We start from the raw sequence: 22052 nt of genomic DNA, 5'->3' as shown, positions 1-22052 counted from the left end.
TTCTAGATTTACTGGTTAGAAGATGTTGCCCTTCCTTTTAAATAACTTACAATTTAAATGAGGAAAAGCAATAAAATGACAACTAGTATTTTCATATTTCTATAAGCATCTATAAACAGAAATTTTTTAAAAACTATGTTTTTATATGTACATGCATACAAACACATTCACAAAGTAGTAATATCTCACTGTATTCTCTCAGTGAAATCATTCTCTCTTTCTCCAATGGCTTCAGATGTCACTCTAATGCTAACAGCTTTAGTTCTCGTCAGCCAAATTTCACTTTTGCATTTTCGACAGCCTATGGAAACATTCTACTTGGAAACACTACTCTCACTTCATGTTGAACATATTCAAAAACTAACTCACAATTTCCCTTACTAACTGACTCTTTTCCCCAATTTGCTAATTTCTGTTATCATGTCAAACAATATTATCTATATAGTCAGCGTTTTACATTGTGTACTTGTACATAGTATCTTAAGTGATTCTTCTTACTCTGTGAGATAAACATCATAATCACATTCATTAGAAGATGAGAAAATTGAGGATAAGCAAGGTTATGTGGTATGTGCAAGGCTGCAAAGATGGTAGGCAGCATAACTGAGATTTGCACCTACTGTCTTTTGACTCCAAATCCTCTGTTCTTTCCACAATGCTAGACACCCATTAAAACCATTCTTTTAACCTCAAAATCTTGCTTTGGGACCTCCTCCTCCTCCTTTTTTTTAACTCATCTTCAATAATTTATTCAAAAGTCACCACACAGCTATGTATAAGACATAATGATGCTTCTCTTGAAATTTTATAGTTAATTTTTAAAATCCATTGTTTTGGTAGGGAGTGTAGCACTCACCATACTAATAAAAGTATTAGATGTATTCACAATAATTATGAAATAGTTAATATTTAATAGCTAAATGTTACACATATGAGGAAACTAAAAGCACAGAGTGGTTCGGCAACTTACCAAAAGTCAAGCACATGCTGAGAAGCAAAGCTGGATTCAAATTCAGGTATTCCTGATTCTAAGCAACACTGCTTCTCCTTAGGAATCTTAGAAATTACCTAGTTTTATGCCTTTATTTTGCACCCTCGTCTAATTATTGCAATTTTTTTCATTTTCTTCCTTTCTTAGTCTCTTTCTAACATATTCAACATCAATAGATTAGTTTTTCAGAATTATCTTTCCTCTCATGTTCTTCTCCTACTTAAGAATTTACAACTGTTCTCTTTTGCTGAACATATCAAGATCAAAAACTCTAATCTCACAATTAATCAAGACTATTTACAATATCATTATTTCTTCATAGCTATATGACTTCTATAGAAGGCAAGCTAAATGAGTTACAATTTATGTAAAAAGGAGAGAACAGCACTTAGGACATAGTATGTATTAGCTATTACTATTACGGAGAGTAGTATAGCATTGTGATCATAGAGTAGGGTTTGAAACCAGTCTTTTTTTTTTTTTTTTTAAATAAACGACTTTCCATTAGCCTTATTTCCATTTTCTGTTCAGCCTGTCTTGGTTAGAATCCTTACTCTGCCCATACTAGCTGAGTATTTAACCTCAGGCAAATTGTTATCTTCTCTGAGCATCAGAGATCATCAAGGACTGATACATTTGAAAAAATTAAAAAAGAATTTATCATGTGTATGATACTTAATGGTACTTAAAGAAGATGATCTTTGATTACAGTTATAAAACACAAGCTAGAAAGAGTTTGGAGGACAAGAGTGTTTCATTCACTTAACAAATATTTATTAAGCTTTACTATAGGCTAAGACCTGCTAAAGATCTAGGGATATAACAGTGAATAAACAAAACTGATGTGGTTCCTGTCTTCAGGAAATTTATAGATAAATGGGAAAGACAGATATTAAATAAACAAAAATACAAATAATTTTTTAATTATGAAGAAATAAATCCAAGGTGATTTCAGAACAAAAAGACTTAAGTAATACAGGCAAAACAAAACAAAAAACAGGCCGTAAAATGTTTAGAAGGAAAGAAAAAAAGAAAGATTAACAGGGATAGTTAACTGAGTAAGTGTGGAGTGAACAAAAAGGAATCACAAGATGACTCTGAAGTATTAAACCTGTGAGCCACACAAATTTTTGCAGAGTGAGGAAGTCAGAGATAGGTTCAGATAATAATAGTTTACATTTGACACTTTCATTTTCATAATATTATTAATTTTACTAATGCACCAGAGATTGAAAAAATGGCAGGGGGACAGTAAAGTGATACGTCTAATGATAGATTGCTAAGTAAGAGGAAGAGAATACTGTCCTAAGAGCAAGATCATCACTTCTAATTGTTTTCAGGTTTATCTACATGAGGACAATTAATCTAATCACAAGTAGGAAACAGTTACATTATTTATTCAAGATTTCTTATGAGGAAAAAAAGTTAACATTTTAATTAAGACAATAAAAACTGACGGCCTCAGCAAAACAAATAAGCACTTCTAAGGAACTTTAGGAATATTATTAAATGCATTCAAAGGACTTACCTTGACAAAGTCCAGGACAGCATCTCTCTGAATCTGCTTAGTCCTAACTTTCTCCTCCTCATACTGCAGGGCAGCAAGCTGTGCCTCTCTCCGAGTGCGCTCTAATTGTTCTCTTCTCCGATGAAGTTCCAAGTCTGTATGTGATAGCTGGAACAAAAGTTAGTTTGCAAATGCAAGTGGGGATAAAAATCCAACTTATCAATAATCCTTATCAATTTAGGGAACTACTGCTGACCCAACTTTTACTTTGCCACCTAGCATTTCTTTAAATGTGTTTGTTCATTGCTAATCTTTTCTCATCTTTGTACTGTGTTCTTATATGTACTATAAAGCCATCATATGGGTAAAGATTTATTTGTGTGGTATCTAAAAATACTGTTAGCAAGTATCAGGTACACGTTATAGTAATTGTATAATCGAAGAGACGGAGTGAAGTAGCTATCTGGCAATTAATGATAATTTAGGTATTATAAAAGAAGAAAACCATCACAGTTAAAAAAAAAATCAAAACTAAAACAGAAAATTTTTTTACCTGATTATGACTTGGTGATAGTGACAAGAGAGAAGATGGCTCGACTGGAACCCTGACCCAAAAAAGAAAAAAAGAAAACTCTTTGAGAAGACAGACAGATATAGATATATAAAAGACAAGTGAAACTTCGTTGTTAATCTTAATAGCTTTCTATTAATCAATAGGCAAACTGTCTAATCAGCACTGAAAGACTAAATGCATTTTGTAAACTTGAGCCCAGGTCATTAAATTAAGTTACAGGAATACCTGATACCTCCAACTCATGTTTCACGTGGTATCACTGATCAAGCTATAGATAGCTAACAACTGTCTGTGTCAGCCAGTGCTGATGATATAGTTATTTGAGATCACTATTCAAACACTATCATTTCTTTATACCACAAATAACTATTATTTTCTTTACTACAATGACTGAAACAAGACACATGTAAACAGAGATCATTTTATACACAAAGCCATTTTATCAACAGAAATCTGGAATATTGCAGAACCTGGTAACTGTACTTGTAAAATACTCTTACTCCTCAACTGATGAAACAATTTTAATAACAAATGTAAAGATTCCATTGATTTTTAAGAAAAAGATGAAACCTAATTTGATACTTTAAAAAAATGCATTAAATCAGTGTGTTATTAGGGAAACTAAAACAAATCCTCCGAAATTCATATAGTTTCTTATTACTTACTAATAATAATATTCTTCAACCTAGAATTCAGGACACTCATCCCAATTAATACACCATGAAATCTTTTCTTTAACAAGATCTCTTCAGTTATCATATATTAAATCCTTAAATGCCTTTCTCAAAAATCCCAACCTATGGAGATCTTCTTAGAAAAGGTCTTTTTAAGAATCTCACTTTTCTTTAAAATCGGGACTTTTTTTTTCTGGATGTATGTGTGTAATCAATACTTCTTTTGCATTTATCGATGATGATTTGTGCCACTTTTTGGGCAATATTTTTCAAAGGCACATAGAAACTAACATTCCTGCAGCTCTGTTAAGTACACACAATACTTCTCAATTATTCCTCATAATAACCTTATGATCTTATGGAGTAAGAACTATTACAATCCTTATTCTGCAATTGAGAAACTGGGGCATAGAAGTTAAGTAACATCCCCCAGGTGACAAAGTAAGTTGTGGAGTTAAGATCTGAATCCTTATGTATCTGGTTCTGTAGCAGTTTGCATGCTTAACTACTAAGCATGAAAAAACTGAGACCCACAGAGGTTAATGACAGCAATTTATTGACAGAGCCTGGATTAGAATTCAAGGTACCTGACTTGTATTTAGTGCTTTCTACTAAACCACATTTCCCTATTCTACAGCAACAGAATCTAGGAAGGAGAAAGGGAAGAGCACGAAGATTTAAAAGCATCTGGGTACACACAAAAAATTTACCTGAGATGGTAAAAACTAAATTGCGAAAAGTTAAAGATGGAGGCAAAGAGGGAAGCACGGCATGTGAGAAAAAAGTGGCAGTGAAGAAGACATTTGAGAACTTAAATTATCCTCTAATTTAATCACCAGGTGGTAATGTTGGCTTATCATTGCTTTCCCACTCCTTGGTGTCATGACATTTCATGTTGCATGACCTTTTCATCTATGAATATGTTACTTAATGGACGTATCACTGACATTTGAGATAATATTTTTGTTGTACAAGATTGTCCTGCACATTATTGATAGTTTGGCCTTAATGCCAGCCAGTAACACCTATAATCAGTGTGACAACCAATTTCCACAACACATAAACATATGTTCAAATATCCCCTGGGGGAGTGGTGCTATGCTCTGTTGAGACACGCTGATCTACCTTACTCTTTCCTGAATTTTAAAAATATATAAGAAAGCAAAAAAGTTACAGTATTATTCTTTTTCTTTCCAAGTTTTTTTCTAATATTAGTTCTAAATCTTTGAAATATTCCAAAAATTCTTTTAAAAAAATTTTTAGGGGTGGCTCCATAGTGTAGGGGTTAGCATGCCTGCTTTACACAGGGAAGGTCCTGGGTTCGCCAGGCCCCGGGTGCACCAGGTCCCCCGAGTGCGCCGGGGGGTGCCAGGCCCCAGGTGTGCTAGGCCCCGGGTACATGCCCCATTCACGTGGGAGGGGACACCCCATCTTCAGAGATCCACTTCTTAAGGGGAAGCGGCAACATCCACAGGTCAGGGGTGAAAGTAGAGGAGAGAGGGGAATTAAGGGGGGGAATTTGTAGACACTAAAAAAATAAGTTATTGACAGAATAAATTATGTTTATAATTTTTTAAAAAAACAGAATAAATTACTTAATAACTTCCATGAAAAAGTTTAAATGACATTAAAGCCGGGGAAAACCTTCCTTAACTTTTTACTAATCCTTGCCAACCTTTAACATCCCTAATCAGTGCATCTTTAGTCAAAAGTTTTCAAGGTAAAAGGAGGAGAATGGAGAATTAGGGTAAGATTTTTAACTGAGATATAACCAATAAAGAATGAGAAATGAGTGAGTCCAGAACCATACTAGTCTGCGAGAAGCAATATGGTACAGTGGTTAAAAACATGGACTTTATAATTAGTCATGACTGAGTTTGAATCCAAGGCTTGTCACTTAATAGTAACTGACTGTGGATATAAACGAAAAACTCCTACATCTGAAAGCACAGGCTCAAATAAGGGAGGATTCCCCCACTGCTGCCAAAGTAAGAACTTCAAGGCTTGGAGCCTGGACATTACACCTGGATGAAGGAACTTGCTTAGCACCAGAGTACTGTTGAATATGGGAGCTGATGTTGTTTTTGAATAGCTGACATGGCTGCTTGGTATAAACAGGCAGTTAGCCTATAATTCCCTACTCTTCTGAATGGTGAACATCTCAATTTGCCCAGGTCGCTTAGATTCATGTCCTAGATGCTCATCCCTCAGAAAATAACAGAGGCAATGGGAAACACGCTTAGCTATGTACATGCTTTGCACTGCCTAATAATTGCTTTGGGAATAATCTACCACCAATCATATACATCCTCACAAACCAAGACCAGTCTCTCCATGGTTTGGCCCAATTCAATGAACTAGGAAAGTTATTTAACTTCTCTAAGGCTTATTTTCCTCATTTATAAAATGAGGATAATATAAACTAAAAAGGAAAATAAAAAAACACATTCTAATGATTACATATTTAGAGTAAGAGGCATTAACTGCAACTCTGTCCCAAAATTACTAATTTCACTGTTAACATTTCCTATAGCTTTTATTGGCCATTTGTAGATGAAGTAGACCAAAAAGTAGAAAGGACCAGATAAACCCATCTCAAGTGGGTTTACATGCCCTGATTTGACAGTATGTTTTAATAATATGCTTTTCAAGCAAAACCTTTTAATTGGTAGGAAAAAAGTAATTTCTTTTTAGCAATGATTAATGGGCAGGTAGCAATCTGTTAAACTAACTCAATTCCTTTGAGTCTTTGTAACTGGAGGATTAAGATTTTTTTGGTTAACCTATTATTAAGGTTATAGACAAGTCTTGGTAGCCAGACAGCTGCCAGTCATTTTGAGGTGATTTTGTTTTTCTAGGTTCTAATTCATGATTTCATTTGAATGTAAGCTCTAAGAGGACAGGGGAACTTTGACATTCACAGCTATTTCCCAATACCTAGAAAAGTAGCTGGCATACAGAAGATATTTAGCAAATATATAACTAAATAAATGAAGCACAGTAGACCCTTGAACAATGTGGGAGTTAAGGCACTGACCACCCCTGCACACAGTCAAAAATCCAAGTATAACTTTTGAGTATAAGTTCCTCAAAAACTTAGTTGTCCTTCGGTATTCTCGGGAGACTGGTTCCAGGCTTTCCGTGGATACTGAAATCCATAGAAGCTCAAGTCACCTATATAAAAAGGTGTAAATCAATGCATCCATGGACTCTCAACTGCGGATCAAAAATAGTACTGGTATTTATTGAAAAAAGTTCACATATAAGTGGACCCATGAAGTTCAAACCTGTGTTGTTTAAAGGTCAATTGTATGTATTTCTTTTAGACCTTAACTGGTTATTGGAATAAAGTATAAAGTCTTTATCCAAAGACTATTAAGGTCTAGTGATTTGAAACACCCAATTAAAAGTACAATAGACCCTCTATATCCAAGGGCTCTGCATCCGAGGATTCAATCAACATTTCAGTTGGTTGAATCCACATACATGGAACCTGGGGATACAGAGAGCTGACTAAGACTTGTACATTTGAGTATCCACAGTAGTCCTGGAACCAATCCTCTATGGCTACTGAGAGGCAACTGTAATCATGGCTTCGGTTTCTTGCACTGTGGCCGATTAGACACTCTAAATGACTCTTTGATGGAATCAACTAAAATGCTGAATAAAATAATCTTTTAAAATGCACTGCTGAAATGCCATGAAAATAAAGAATCCATAGATTCTAAAAAGAAGTAAAAACAGGAACTCTGCATTAAAGTTTGATAGGCAGACTTTTAGCCCTTATGATCTCTACCCCTGGTGTTACTCCAATGAATGCATGTCAAAAGGACTTTGCAGATGAAATTAAGATTACAAATCAGTTGACCTTAAATTGGAGATTACCCAGGTGGGCATAATATAATCACATGATCCTTAAGAAGAAGGCAAGAGAGTTTGTGAGATGCAGCAGAAATGGAAATCAGAGACTCAAAATGTGAGAAGGATTTGGCCCTCGACTCCTGGCTGAAAATGGAGGGAGCCATGAACTAAGTAATGTAGGCAGGCTCTAGAAGCTGAAAATGACTCCTAGCTAAAATCCAACAAGGTAATGGAGACCTCAGTCTATGACTGTGTGGAACTGAATTTTGCCAACAACCTGTATAAAACCCAGAAAGGGATTCTCCCCTCAGGGTCTCCAGATAAGAAGTCAGACAAGCCTGTCTAGACCTCTACCCAACAGAACTGTGACATAATAAATGGATGTTTTAAGCTGCTAAATTTGTGGTAATTTGTTACAGAAGTATTAGAAAATTAATACATAAGACAACTGAGCAAAAAAGCTGGCTTTCACCTTGAGGGTTCTTACTAAATCCCAGCAATCTTGAGCTTTACTTACAATGGACGTAGGAAGTAAGAGGTACAGGAGATAAAGAAAGCCTAGGTCTACTCAAAGTGGAGGAATGTAATAGGAAATCCCTGCATGAAATCGAAACCTCAGTCTAAGTAGACATGGCAACTAAAAAGCCATTTTGAGATAAATTTCAAAGATATGAAATTTAACTAAGTTCTGTGAATTAACTGATAAGACTATAAAAGGCCAAGTTATAAGTTTCTCTAATTATTCTACCCATTTACTTGATCTATCTATATCTCAGTCCTCTAAGCAAATATAATATCTTGTCAAGTGTAAGTAAAAAACTATGTATGACACTTTCTACACAGCAAATTTACTATTGTTTAAGAATAGGCATTTGAAGTCTACTACTTAAGACTTTATAAAAACAGAGAGGAAGCAAAAAACCAAAGGCTGAGTATTTTTCAACTATTGTGATACAATTATGACAAGAAACTTTTTGGAATTCAAGAATAAGAAGCAGTACTCTAAATGGTCAACCTAATTTTAGAAATAGTCTATGCGGCACTAAGTGTAGCGAAAAGGTCGTATCAATTGAGATAGGAATGAGGATACATATTGCTGTTTCTGTCTTTCTGTTATATAGCCAAAAGTTTAAGTATAAAATATTTCAGGACTCTTGACATTCATTTAGCTCTCTTTATGCATAAATCCAGACATATCACCATAAAAAATCTCATTGCTATTAAGTATCTTCAATTCAAATAACTGTACAAGTAGTGATTTAGGTGATCTGAATTCAGAATCAATAAATCAGTTTTACTTGTTTTGCTATTACATGAGCACAAAGGCACATTATCATTCGGCTCTAAACACATAGTACAGAAAACACACAGTATGTAAACATCTTTATTATACACAGATCTGCACAAAACCAAAATAATTTCATGCTCTTAATATTAAGTTTTAAGACAAAAACAAATAAGTAGACTTGGTCTCTCAAACCTGTTTTGATGTAAGTATCTTCTCACATCTTCTGCTTTTTGAAACTCCCTCATGGGTACTGGCTTAATTGGTGAACCCTATGCAAAAAAGCAGAAATAAATCAATTTAATATGCTTATCAAGAACACTGTGATTACACAGTTCACATTGAATTTGGCATTTAGGGATATGTATATTACGCTAAAAAACATTTTAACAAAATCTTCAAATGTGAGTTTTTATGTTCAAAGCATTTTAGGGTTTTTTATTGCCTTGGTAAACACAAAACTATTCATAATCCAAACATGTTATTTTCAAAAAAATAAATTTCCTTCTCACTGTATTATATAAATTATAGTTACCACACAGTAATATTTACTCAATGATAAGATATTCAAGCTGGAAAAGATCTTAGAGATCATCTAGCAACAAACTTTCATCTAGAACAGAAATTCCTACCTACCCTACCTACCCTGACTTTTGCTGGTAATAGGCAGTTCATTGGGCAGATTTCATTTCTTCTTCATCACCACAAATTATTACTTATGTTGGTCATATATACAGTCCTGGGGATGTTGGTGGAATATTAAGACAAAACAAAAAGTAATTTCTTTTTATGGTAAAATGACATTAAAAAAGAAATATTGGCAACTTATTTTTAAACTGAAGGGTAAAGGTCATTTAAAAAAACATTACTGAGGAAAATTAAACTGACTTGAGTAATATGTACTACATACTGAAAAATGAAATAAATCAAAGGTAGAAGCTTACAGGTTATCACAGTATGTATTATGTCAAATGAGAATCTATAGAAACAATACAATCTTATTTCGACACCAAAAATAATCATCAAAATGGGTATTCCTGAAAGGAAAGAAAACTGCTTATCCAAAAAGGATATCCAAACATCAAATGTAAAACTATATCTCTAAGAAATAAGTACATCACATATAAATATAAATCTTTGGTGAGTTACTCTAAAGGACTAAAGCTGACTCTCTTAAATTCTGGGCATGAGGATCATATAAAATGAGATACAATTCTAAAATCCTGATGAGAGAATAATTATTCTAATTTCAGTGAATGTGGCTTTTAAAATTAACAAATGTATCTCCTAGTATGTTAATGTCAGTGACTTATCACCCTGGTTTTATAACACTACAATTATTTAAAATTATTGCAAGAGGTACATGCAATTTTCATGCCAAAATCAATGTGACATTGGTTTAATTTTTAAAATAAATATGTCATATTCTATAAATACGTCATACCCTATTTTATCATAATACTTCTATATATGTGAGAAGTACTATAATAAAATTAAATAGCAGCAGTATTTAAAATCTCAAGTAGATTAGTTTTTAACGACCCATTTTCAGACAGTATTCAAGACTATAAAAAATTTCTTCACTGATTATTAAACCATCTAAAATACCACTACTTCGTTTTTTATAGATGCCAAATTTTAGAAAGCCTGATGACAGAGAAGCCATAAAGAGCCTAATGACATAAAGACTACCACACATAATAGATTGTAGGAATTAAAAAACATATTATTATAAACTAGCCAATACAATGGACTAAAGAAATCATATAATGTTTTTACCAATCGTATAATAGGCATTTTCATTTTTAGTAGAAACACCTCATTTATACAGCCTATTTAACCATAAGATGATCAAAGAGAAAGACCACAAGGAAGGAAAAAGGATTCCCGTTAAGATTATAGTGTGCATTGTTAATTTTAATTTTATTGCAAAGCTGTTGCTCTAACAGAGATGTTTATAGCCTGAACCACAAGTGGTTTCACTAATCACCTGGTACATACTGCTATCTCTGGGCTGCAGGACTTTGATTTATATTACTTTACCCAACTTTAAATACAAGAATGCCTTCTGAACAGCAACAAAAATTACTGTATTAAAAGCCTTCAGAAAGGAAAACCAAAGGATTTTTTAAAGGAATGGTAATATCACTCCATAACATGTCCCACTTGAAATGATTATTCTCTATGTCATCATTCTCCAAAAAGGCCCCAAGTACTTCTCAAATAACTCCTGCTCTGAGCCTGGGACCAACTCCAGACATTAACATCATACATACTGAAGTTGAGCCATTTTATTATGCTGACTAGATACGTCAAATGCTATTTCTATTTGAGATCCTAGGGGAACTGGCAGAGATTCTGCAGTGAACTGAATGTTCATTTGTTTTATGAGGCAACTCAATGCTCCACTATAAGAGACACCCAAGAATTTTAATGACAAACAATTCATATTCTGTTTGAGCATAAAAGTTCCAATATAATTAAGCTCATTATAAAAATTCTATGGTTAAGTCTGTATGTTGCTCCAAAAGTCATCAGTTTTGTTCAATTCTTAATTACTGATTAAACTTTGATTTACCAGTTAGTAACAATAAAAAAGCACTAAGAACAAGAATGAAAAGCATCATATTCCTTTGCATTTTCTTCAGAGGGATGGGATACTCACAGGACTCCTTTAATTCCTTTTTTGAGATTCTAGATTCTATCTTTATTTGAACAATAAACCTAAACCCTATGTGAGCTTACTGTCTGATTTTTAAAACTAAATCTGAAAAACTTGGTAATGAATTGGAACTGAACATAGTAAAACAAATAATCAGGCCTAAACCAACAAATCACTGGTATGACAGAAATTTATACTATCATGAACTATTTATTTTGGGATTAGCAACATATTTAGGCTTTAATGTATGTCCTACCTCATGAGTGATCCGCCGTTGTTCAATATATGCCATAAACTGTGAACTGAGGCTGTTTGAATCCAGGCCCTTGGGCTGTCTGATCTCGTCCTCTTCTTCCTCTGCAGTACAGCTATCAATGTAGTCAATCTGATCCAGATCGTGTTCCACTGTCCACCACACACACACCCCCCCAGAAAAAACATTCAAATTAGACAGCCAATAAAAGACATTAAATTGCATTTTTTCCTTCCCCTAACATTTGCTATTCTGAAAGTGGAAGGAATGAGAAGTTTAAATTATGTAAGCCTTTATTATTTATTCCACGGCCGCCAACAAAAATAGGCTCCCCCAAAATTTTAGTCATAATTTACTAAAGAATACAGTAACTGATGGCAATTATTGGAATACAGACCTCTAATTTTTTTTTTCTTTGAATAGTTCTTGACTGTTTTAAATAAGACAGTCTGAATTTGTGAGACAATGAGAAGAAGAATAATTTTTAAACATCGAAAGGTACATCTTTTTTCAGGTTTTCTCCCCATGTTTTAGGTTTGAGGTTTAATCATATCTCTTTGAAGACGTGGGGAGGCAGAAAACCTAACGCAATCAACTCGAAAGAAGAGAAAAGGTAGAAGGAGGGTGAACTTGGAGATAAAACAGATACTGTTAACTGTTGTCCATAACTAGAACAAAGATTTTCTATTTAGAAAATTGTTTTCTAGAGGTCAGCACTATAGATATTTTATAGCAGTTTATCGATGAAAGAAAATCACTTGAGGAATTTTTTCTTCTCAAAATGCTTTGAGGTAATTATAAAAAATTATGTTTACCTCCACCATTTGTTACTACTAAATTACTGCGATTCTCTTGAAACTGGTTTTCTCTCCGTAGTCTTTGTTCTTTAGTAATTTCTGCTACTCGAAGAGGCAGATCTGAAAATTCATCTGTAGGCTTAAAAAAAACTAGCAGAAACATTAAACGAATCATTTCAAATTTTAGACTACAGAGTATTTAAAACATGGATATAATATAAACTCATTAAAATTTATATTTAAGGAGAAATAGCAAAAAGTTCTGGAGATACACAGTGGTAACAGGTTCTCAACAATGTGAATGTACTTAATGCCACTGAAATATACACTTAAAAATGGTTAAAATGGTAGATTTTATGTTATGGACAGTTGACAACAATTTAAAAAAAAAGAAACAGAAAGGTATATATGACTCTATAAACATACATATGTACATGAATTTAAAGTATCTACATATATATCTGTTATGGATAGAGCCAAAATTATGTACACACATACCTAAACATAAATATATAAGAAATTCCAAATTACAAAAAGGCTGTTGTCTAAAATTAATTTGCTTTGAACTTCCAATGAACCAATGTTATAAATGGTAGGTTTTCCTAAGAAAAATTTATTTAATCATTTAACCCAATTTATAGCTAAAATACTATAACTGTAATTTTAAAACGAAAATAGAATACTAATTAAAGAAAAATGATATAATTAACTAAAAAAAGTCATTTATTTTGCGCATGTGGATATTCTTCAGTAAGGTTTCCATCTCATTCATCACCCATCAGCCTATAGTTCTATTTTCTCATCTTCTAGCACTGCTTTTATTACTTTCGCCCAAGATTACCCAGCTCTTCAAATTTCAGGCGTCAGCTGTAACTTGCTCAGTTCCCACTTGGCTTTCTAGGATATAAAACTATTTATATAAGAAAATGAGGTAAGAAACATGTAAAACACATGTGGTAAAAAGATGGTAAAGTAACATAATACCATTTGTGGATGGTATGAGTATGTGGGATTTTTACCCCTCCCTCGGCTTTTTTATATTTTATGTAATGAGAAATCGAATCCAATTAAGTGGCTTTCCATTTTCGTCATTTTAGTTTCCCATTAATTAGAAGTTACAACATACAGAACAGAAGAAACACTTACTTCATTCCCTGACCATCTCTTATCACCACTGTCCACACTATTGAAACCTGAATCAAGGGCTCCATAAGGGCGACCTGAGTACAGTTCTTCGTGGCTGCCAAAAAGAGACTTTAGTTGCTACTGCAAAGTTTGATATTCTAAAAATTAACACATGAAATAATTCAGATGCAATTTTATTAATACATATTTTCATGGCATTTAGAGATTTAACTATTTAACTAAATGAGCATTCTTTTGATTTTTGATATGAAAAATTCCAAATTAAAATAGAGTAAACAAAATAATATAATGAGCTCCCAGGTACTCATTAACAGCGTCAAAAGTATCTGCATTTTGCCATTCTTGTTTCATCTATTCCTTCCATTTCCAATGCCCCCTTCAAACTTTTATTTTTAACAGTACTCTTCATTTTAAGGTAAAATGTACATACATTGAAACGCACATACCCTAGCTGTGTAATTTTGACAAATAAATACATCTTTGTAACGTAAACCTCTATCATGATATAGCACATTTCTACTTTGCAAGAAAAATCCCACACATCCCTTCCCAAGCAATTTTCCTCACCCCGCCACTGTGTGCTAAGAGGCAACCACCATTTGGATTTTCTTCATGTTACATGAGTATGGAAGCCAGAATAATGGTCCCTGAATATATCTAAGGCCTTAATCCTAGAACCTGTAAATATGTCACTTTACATGGCAAAGGAGAATTAGGGTTGCAGATAGAAATAAGGTTGCTGACCTTAAAATAGGAAAAGTATCTTGAATTATCTGAATGGACTCAATAGGCTCACAAGAGACCTCAAAAGTTGCAGAGGGAGGCAGAAGAGGACGTCAGTGTGATGTAATGCTGGCTTGAAGATGGAGGAAGGAGACCAAGAGCCAAGGAATGTGCAGACAGCCACTACAAACTGCAAAAGGCAGGGAAATGCTTCCTACGGAGAGCCTACAGAAAAGAATGCAGTTCTACCAGTATCTTGATGAGACCAAGATTTAGACTTCTGACCTACAGAACTATAAGATAATAAATTTTTGTTGTTTAAGCCTCTCAGTTTTTGGTAACTTGTTAGGGCAGCAATAGAAAAGTAATTCAATTAGTTTTACTTATTCTAGAACTCATAAAAATGTAATCATTTTTTACTCGGCATCATGTCATTGAAAACTTCATGTTAATACTGTGGAGTAAAATGGATGAATTATATAGTAAGTGTAGGTTTAACTTAAAAAAATTATCTCACTGTGGTTTTAATTTGTATTTCTCTCATGACCAGTGACATGGAATATCTTTTTGTATGCTTATTGGTCATTCGTTTACCTTCTTTTGTAAAGTGTTTAAATCTTTTGCCCATTTTAAAATGCAACATAATCTTGAAAATATTTTGCTAAGTAAAAAAGCCAGACACAAAATGCTACATGTTTGATTTTAGTTATATGAAATTCTAGAAAACGCAAAACTATATTGACAGAAAGAACACTGGTTGCCTAGGCTGATGGTAGAAGGAAAGGACTTACGATATAAATGGGTGTGAGTGAAATAGAAATAATGATTATGTTGGTAGTTTCATGATTATATCCATTTACCAAAACTCACTGAACGGCACACTTAAAATGGATAAATTTTATTATTTGTAAATTATACTTCAATAAAGCTGTTTTTAAAAATCTGTCAAACCAGTCTGGTCGATGTCCCATTTTTACATTTTTATAAGCAATGTATGACAGCACTGATAGCTCCATATTCTCACTAACATTTGGTGTTGTCAGTGTTAATTTTAGTCAGTCTAATGAGTGGGTAGTGATAGCTCATTGTGACTTAATTTGCATTTCCATGATGATTAATGATGTTGAATACTTTTTTGTGCTTACTGGTCATTGATATATCTTTCTTTGTGAAATATCTACTCAAGCATTTTTAACATTAAGTTGCAGGTATTCATTCTTTAGATAGTCTAGATACAAGTTCTTGTCATATATTTTGTGAATGTTTTCTCCCAGTCTGTAGTCTATTTTCTTAATATTTTTTTAGTCATGATGCTTTTTTAATTTTGATGAAATCTAACTTATCATTTCTTTTTTGTTATTGCATTTGTGTCCTCAGAAATCACTGCTTATCCCAAGTCACAAAGATACTCTCTATTTTCTAAAAGTTTTATAGCTTTAATTTTTGCTTGTTCTTAAACATACTTTTAAAAGTTAGCTTAATTAGAAATCTAAAATGTGAAAAAATGTACTTTTAAAAATGGTCTATTAGCATTTTATTTAATAAGCTTGTTGGTTGAAAAACCACTTTAAATGGTATAAATTTAAAATAGTGTTCTAATGTTGGATTTTGTATTCCACATATTCTTATACATAATTCATGTACATAACTTTAAAGAAGTTACTATGTCATGCTGTCGCAATGAATTAGAATTTAAAGTACAGGGAAAGAGCAATGCACTTGGATTTCACAAATAAGGTATCAGTTTACCACTTACCAACCATTAGCTCAAAGAAGTCACTTAATCTTTGTAAAATAAGGTTACCATTTTTAATCATATGACTTCCATATAAGGTGAAAGCTTTATGTCAACTAAAAACAAAAAAAAGAAACAAAAAGCCCTATATGAATATGACAGTTTTAATAACTTGTCAATTATTTTATTGATAAAGATCTTATTTTGTATGTGGTAATATACAGAACTATTTGTCCAGTGCTAAATACACTCTGATTATAAAGATCCAAAAATATAGGTACTTTAAAGCTATCTTCCTCATTTTCCTACTTTCCTCCACAAAGCTCTTTTTGCACCCCCTCCCCCCAAAAAGCCTCTTGGTATAATTCTAAAATTACTTTTCTAAAAGAAGTTAATTTCCTCCAACTTTTTATTTTGGGAAAATTCATATCTATATAAGAATTGAGAGAGTAATACAATATCATTTGCCTTTCATCTAGCTCTCCCAATTGTTAGCATTTCTTAAGGAAAGGTCCTAAGTGCGTTTTATCACAGCCAAGTCAGGCCAAGGTGACTAATTTTAAAAGCTTTCTAATGAAATATATATTTAAGCTGCACTTAAAAAAGTTTTTCTGCAGCTGCTAGAAGAAATATGTGTATTCAAGATTTACTGAAAAATACTTTTTAATATTATGTAAGTTTTTCAAGTAACATATTTCAGATTTCTAGAGGATACTGTTTTATATACTGTAATGTATTTTCCATCAAGTGGCCAATCAAAATAAACCTAATTTTGCTGTGGTATTTTTCAAATGGGCAACATAAAGAGAATCAATACAATATTTGCATTAAGCTATCATTTTATCTTCTTTATTTGGTTACCTTTAGCTTCTTCACATACTGGCTCTCGCTCGAGATTTAACTGCTAAGATTAAAGTGAGATATACAAGTTTACCAGCTCTCTGAATTTGCTCGGGATTTTCCTGGTTTCAGCACTGAAAGTCTTATGTCCCAGCAAACCCCTTAGTCACGTGAAAACCAGAACAAATGATCACTCTATGTATAAATATGGCCTTTAGGGGGCCAGGAAGAGTTCTGCTAGCCAGGCTCCAGTTATGCCCTGTTAGAAAGTCCAGCTTACCTAATAAACAACTAGGTATAACACGGTTCAAATGTGTAAGTGGCTTCTCTGTAGGAGGAATATGAACTGTGAATCAGTACAGTACAATGAGGAGTTTCAAACGCAGTTGTTCTTTTTTTCATATAGTTTAACAGATCTAAACTGTCTAAACTGACAGCTTTGTTCCATCATTTACTAGCTATATGACTCGTTTAACTTATAAGTTACCAAAAAAAAAAAGGTTAACAACAGCTACCTCACAGAGTTGCTGTAAAGACTGAGAAACATCAGCTAAGGACTTGCACAAAGCCTGGTTGGTATACAGCATTAAATCAAAATTATCATTCTGTGAAGAATACACCCTTAAAAGAACATTTCCTGTTATAACAAGTCACTAAATCTGCTTCGTTTGAGTTTAGTTCACCAAACATTTACTGAAAGCCAGGCAGTGCTCTAGGTGCTAAGAATACAAACATAATAGAGGATGGTCATTGCTTTCACAAATTCAAGCTTATACTGAATTAATTCCATTACTGAGGTTAGAGAGGTAGGATTTTTCTTACCAGTGGCTTAATCTTTCCTGACTTTTGTTTTACTGCGACATCATCATAAAAACATATATTGAGTCTGTAATATAAATCTGCTTAAAATTATTTCAGCAGAAAAGCATAGGTCACTATAGATCGCTACTGAAAAATGTGTGCCATTACATAAAATGAAAATGTTATCGCAACAGTGCAGTTTGCTAAAAGAGCTGGAAATATTTACATCTGGAAGTAAGTTAAACATTTGTGATCTTTAAAAAATTAAAGAAGATTGTGTGTTGCTTTTATGTTATATAAAAGTAGTTAGAAAGTTACATCGAAGAATTAAAAGTATCACAGCATCTAATTTGTACTGAATGCCTGAAGAACTACAGGATTAATAAAAATTCTTTTTAGCAAGACAGAACTCTTAGGACTAAATGGGTCCTAGATTACAGCAGACAGCTAGTAACTAAAATGTCTAATATTTGTTTAGGGTTTTATGGTCAGTAAAACACTTTCACACATGGGTCATTTGATTCTCAGAACTACTGTTATAGAGTACAAACAGGGTAAAGAAAATCAATTAGTATATATATAAAATAAATGCTACTTTTATTGTTCATCTTTACAGACTACAGGAATAGAATACCTTTAACATAATATTTAAATAGGAAAACCAAAACTTCAATAAATAAGAACTAAGAGTTCTATATTATAAGCAATTAATTGAGGTAGGAGAAAAAGAAATGAAGAAAGAAAAGGAGACAGTAAATGGAGAAAATAAAAAATTCTTGGCGATAATGGTTTGGGTCCCCTCATACCTTTCTTGCTGCCAAATTCCATCCTCTAAGAGAGGCTCAGATCCAGCCCAGAGCATGTCAGACGTAAGCCTTACCATCTGCCAAAATCTTTTATGTCCTCCTTAATATTTCATACCTGCTTTCAGTCTTCAGAGTTAAAATTGTTAAGAGTGAAGATGTTCTCGGTAGGAATCTTTTATGGGTATATATTATTTTGGTCAATTTCTCCTTGTGTATTTGTGTAAACATAAAAACTTATAATATTGTATGCTTAAACTACCAGATTCGAACTGGTGTTTTAAATATCCTTCATAGTATCTATGCAAATCTTCAATCTAACAGCCGGACCAAAAAACTCAGAATGTCATTATGAACTTGTTTCTGATGACTTTAAACAAAGAAATAACATTTGCACAACCAAACTGCCTATTCATTCGCTCAATAAATACTTGCTGAGCATCTACTGTGTATGCTAAACACTCAGCTGAGCTAGGGATACAGTGGTGAATAAGAAAGGCATGGTCTGTGGCAAAGGACAGAAATCAAATCTGTATGGAGTAATACTTAATTTACCTGAGAAACAGCGTTCTGTGTAAGTGAAATTTGCAGATAGCTTGAGATTATCTCTCTTAGCATAAATACTTAAATATTTAATTCTAATAATTTCTGATGAAAAAAATTAAACTATGATGCATATTTCCCTTTACTGCAAATGATACAGCTTAATATACTTTAGCATTTTCTTAATAAGCATCATTATTTACTATGCTAAAATATAACTTAAAATATTACTGAAATATGGAGGGGTCTTTGCATATATTCCTAATGGTGTCAAACTGCTATGTTTTTAGAGCCTCTCTGACTTTAAATCCTAAAATTATGAGATATATCATAGATGAAAATATCTACAACAGACATAGCTTTTAAAACATGAGACATTATTAATACATTTAAAGCCCCATTATGCCTCATTCACACTGAATCTTACTTTCTCTCAGAGTTAACAATCCAAATTTTTATTTAATGTGTTTGCTTTTTACAGTTTTATTTTTTCCTTCAAATTACATTTTATATTTTTAGTATGTCTACTTTTAAATGGCCAACAGACAGAAAAAGATACTCAACATCACTAATCATCAGGGAAATGCAATTCAACGAGGTATCACCTCATACCAGTCAGAATGGCTATTATCAAAAAGTCGAGGTGGAACCAAAATGGCGTAGATGATAGAGGCTCTGTTCATCTCTCTGGCGACCAAATCGAAGTTGTGACAGAAACAAGGAGCAGCACCAAGGAAAAACCACCTAGGATCTAAATAAACAAGCCACACAACTAGGGAGAAATCCAAGAAAGCACCCTGCAACGGCAGAAAGTAGGACAGGGCGAGGATGTGGGGTGGCCCAGTCTCCAGTGGCTGAGTGAGATGGAGGCTGCGGCAGCGGCAGACACCTCTTAAAGGCATCGTGTTCAAGAGCGGATTTTCATGGTGACGGACCTGCTCGCTCTGAACACCAGTGCAGATTCGGCTGCGCGCCGGGGGCATCAAGGATTTACAAGGAGACACTGTTGGAGTGATGGCCCAGAAAGATTCACTCTGTAGAGAAGTGCTGGTGGTATCCATTGTTCCCTGTTGAGTCCTTCCCTTTACCAGTGCACAGGACACAGGGCCCTCGGTCATCAAACTGGATCAAGGTCGCTCTGCCCAGAGGATTCTCTGAAACCCTGCCTCCCCCCCAACTCATGGGTCCGCCCAAGCCACATCCAGGTTTATCCTCAGCGAGTCAGGTGCTCCTTGCTGAGCAGAGCCTAGACTCACACATTGGCCTTGGTTTCTGGTGTGGCCTTTTGAGGTAAATGTAAGCACAGCATCTGTGGATTGCTTGCTGAATCTTAACAGGTGGCCCGGAGGGATGGAGGCTTAGGCTAAGTTTGGCCTGCAGCTGAACCCCTCTCAAGACTGTGCCACTAGACAGCTACTACACAAATCCACACTAACAAGACCAGGAGATTTAGGAGCTTTGCTTAGTACATAGAAACAGACACGGAAAGGCATCCAAAATGGGAAGGCAAAGAAGCAGAAACCATATGAGAGAACAGAACAGAGACCCAGATATAATGGAGTCAAGTAATCTAACAGATGCAGAGTTCAAAACACTGGTTATAAAGTTACTCAATGAACTTTTGGTTAAATTCAACGAAGAGATAAAAAAACATAAAAATGGAAATGGAAATTATAAAAGGGAACCAGTCTGAAATGAAGAACACATTATTTGAGATGAGAAGTATATTAAAGAGAATAAACAAAGAAATAAACTAAATGAATAAAGAAAAAGATCAAATGCCCTATCTAGACGATGGGAAAGCTAAGGACATTCAATCAGAATGGCAAGAGATAAGATGCCAAGACTATAAAAATAATTTAAGGAGCATATGAGACACTATTAAGGGTCCAAATATCCATCTGATTGGTGTAACTGAAGAAAATCAAGATGTTGAACAACTGTCTGAAGAAATAATGATGGAAAACTTCCCTAACCTGGTAAAGGAAATGGACATAAAATCCCTGCAAGCTCAGAGAATTCTAAAAATCAGGGATCCAAAGAGGCCCACATCATAATTAAAATGCCAAAGGTTAAATATAAAGAAAGAATATTAAAAGCAACAAGAGAAAAACAGATACTTACAAGGGAGCACTCATAAGACTGATAGCTTATTTCTCAAAAGAACCTATGCAGGACAGAAGGGCTTGGCAAAAAATATTCGACCGGATGAAGACCCAGGATATACAACCAAGAATAATTTATCCAGCAAAGCTATCATTTAGAGTTGAAGGACAAATAGAGATTCCCAGACAAAAATAAGCTGAAGGAATTTATCACCACCAAGTCAGTTTTACAGGAAATATTGGAGGGACTTCTTTAAAAAGAAAAAACATGTATCAAAAACAAGAATAAAGAATGGTAACAACTACATTCCTATCAATAACTACCCCAAATGGAAAAGAATTAAGTGCTCCAACTAAAAGAGTGGATGAATGGAAAGGAAAACAAGAATCCTGCATATTGCCTATAAGAGACTCACTTCAGATTTAGTCTGTGTCTAAACAGACTAAAAGGAAGGGGATGGAAAAGATAGTGCTTTGATGGACCTAGGAGTTATTTAAGTCAGAAAGATAAACACTATATGATTTCACTTATATGGGGAATCTAAGAATAAAAAGAACAAACTAATTAAAAAAAAAAGTCAACAAAGAACACGTGGAGAAAAGGGTACCCTTGTGCACTGCTGGTAGGAATGCAAACTGATATTGCTACTATGGAAAACAGTATAGAGATTCCTCAAAAACACTAAAAATAGACATACCATAGGACCCAGCAATTCCATTTTGGGGTATTTATCTGAAGAAAACGAAAACAC

At 33.9% G+C, this 22052-nt stretch overlaps 1 protein-coding gene across 9 annotated transcripts in view; it reads right to left on the bottom strand.

Annotated features, from left to right (window-relative positions):
- Positions 1-22052, bottom strand: part of LRCH3 (leucine rich repeats and calponin homology domain containing 3) — a 98113-nt gene that overhangs the window by 28073 nt on the left and 47988 nt on the right. For all 9 annotated transcript variants that reach the window (XM_011385275.2, XM_023526036.1, XM_023526039.1 and 6 more), the window contains exons 7-12: positions 13751-13844; positions 12623-12743; positions 11811-11959; positions 9088-9164; positions 3052-3103; positions 2520-2666 (exon numbers count right to left, since the gene is read on the bottom strand). In XM_011385275.2, the coding sequence (XP_011383577.1) occupies positions 2520-2666; positions 3052-3103; positions 9088-9164; positions 11811-11959; positions 12623-12743; positions 13751-13844 (640 nt within the window). The remainder of the gene's footprint in view (positions 1-2519; positions 2667-3051; positions 3104-9087; positions 9165-11810; positions 11960-12622; positions 12744-13750; positions 13845-22052) is intronic.

Source organism: Pteropus vampyrus, unplaced genomic scaffold (genome assembly GCF_000151845.1).
Source record: "Pteropus vampyrus isolate Shadow unplaced genomic scaffold, Pvam_2.0 Scaffold680, whole genome shotgun sequence".
Lineage (NCBI taxonomy): Eukaryota > Metazoa > Chordata > Mammalia > Chiroptera > Pteropodidae > Pteropus > Pteropus vampyrus.
The sequence above is the reverse complement of the archived record's forward strand: the minus strand, read 5'-3'. Positions and strand labels throughout refer to the sequence as shown.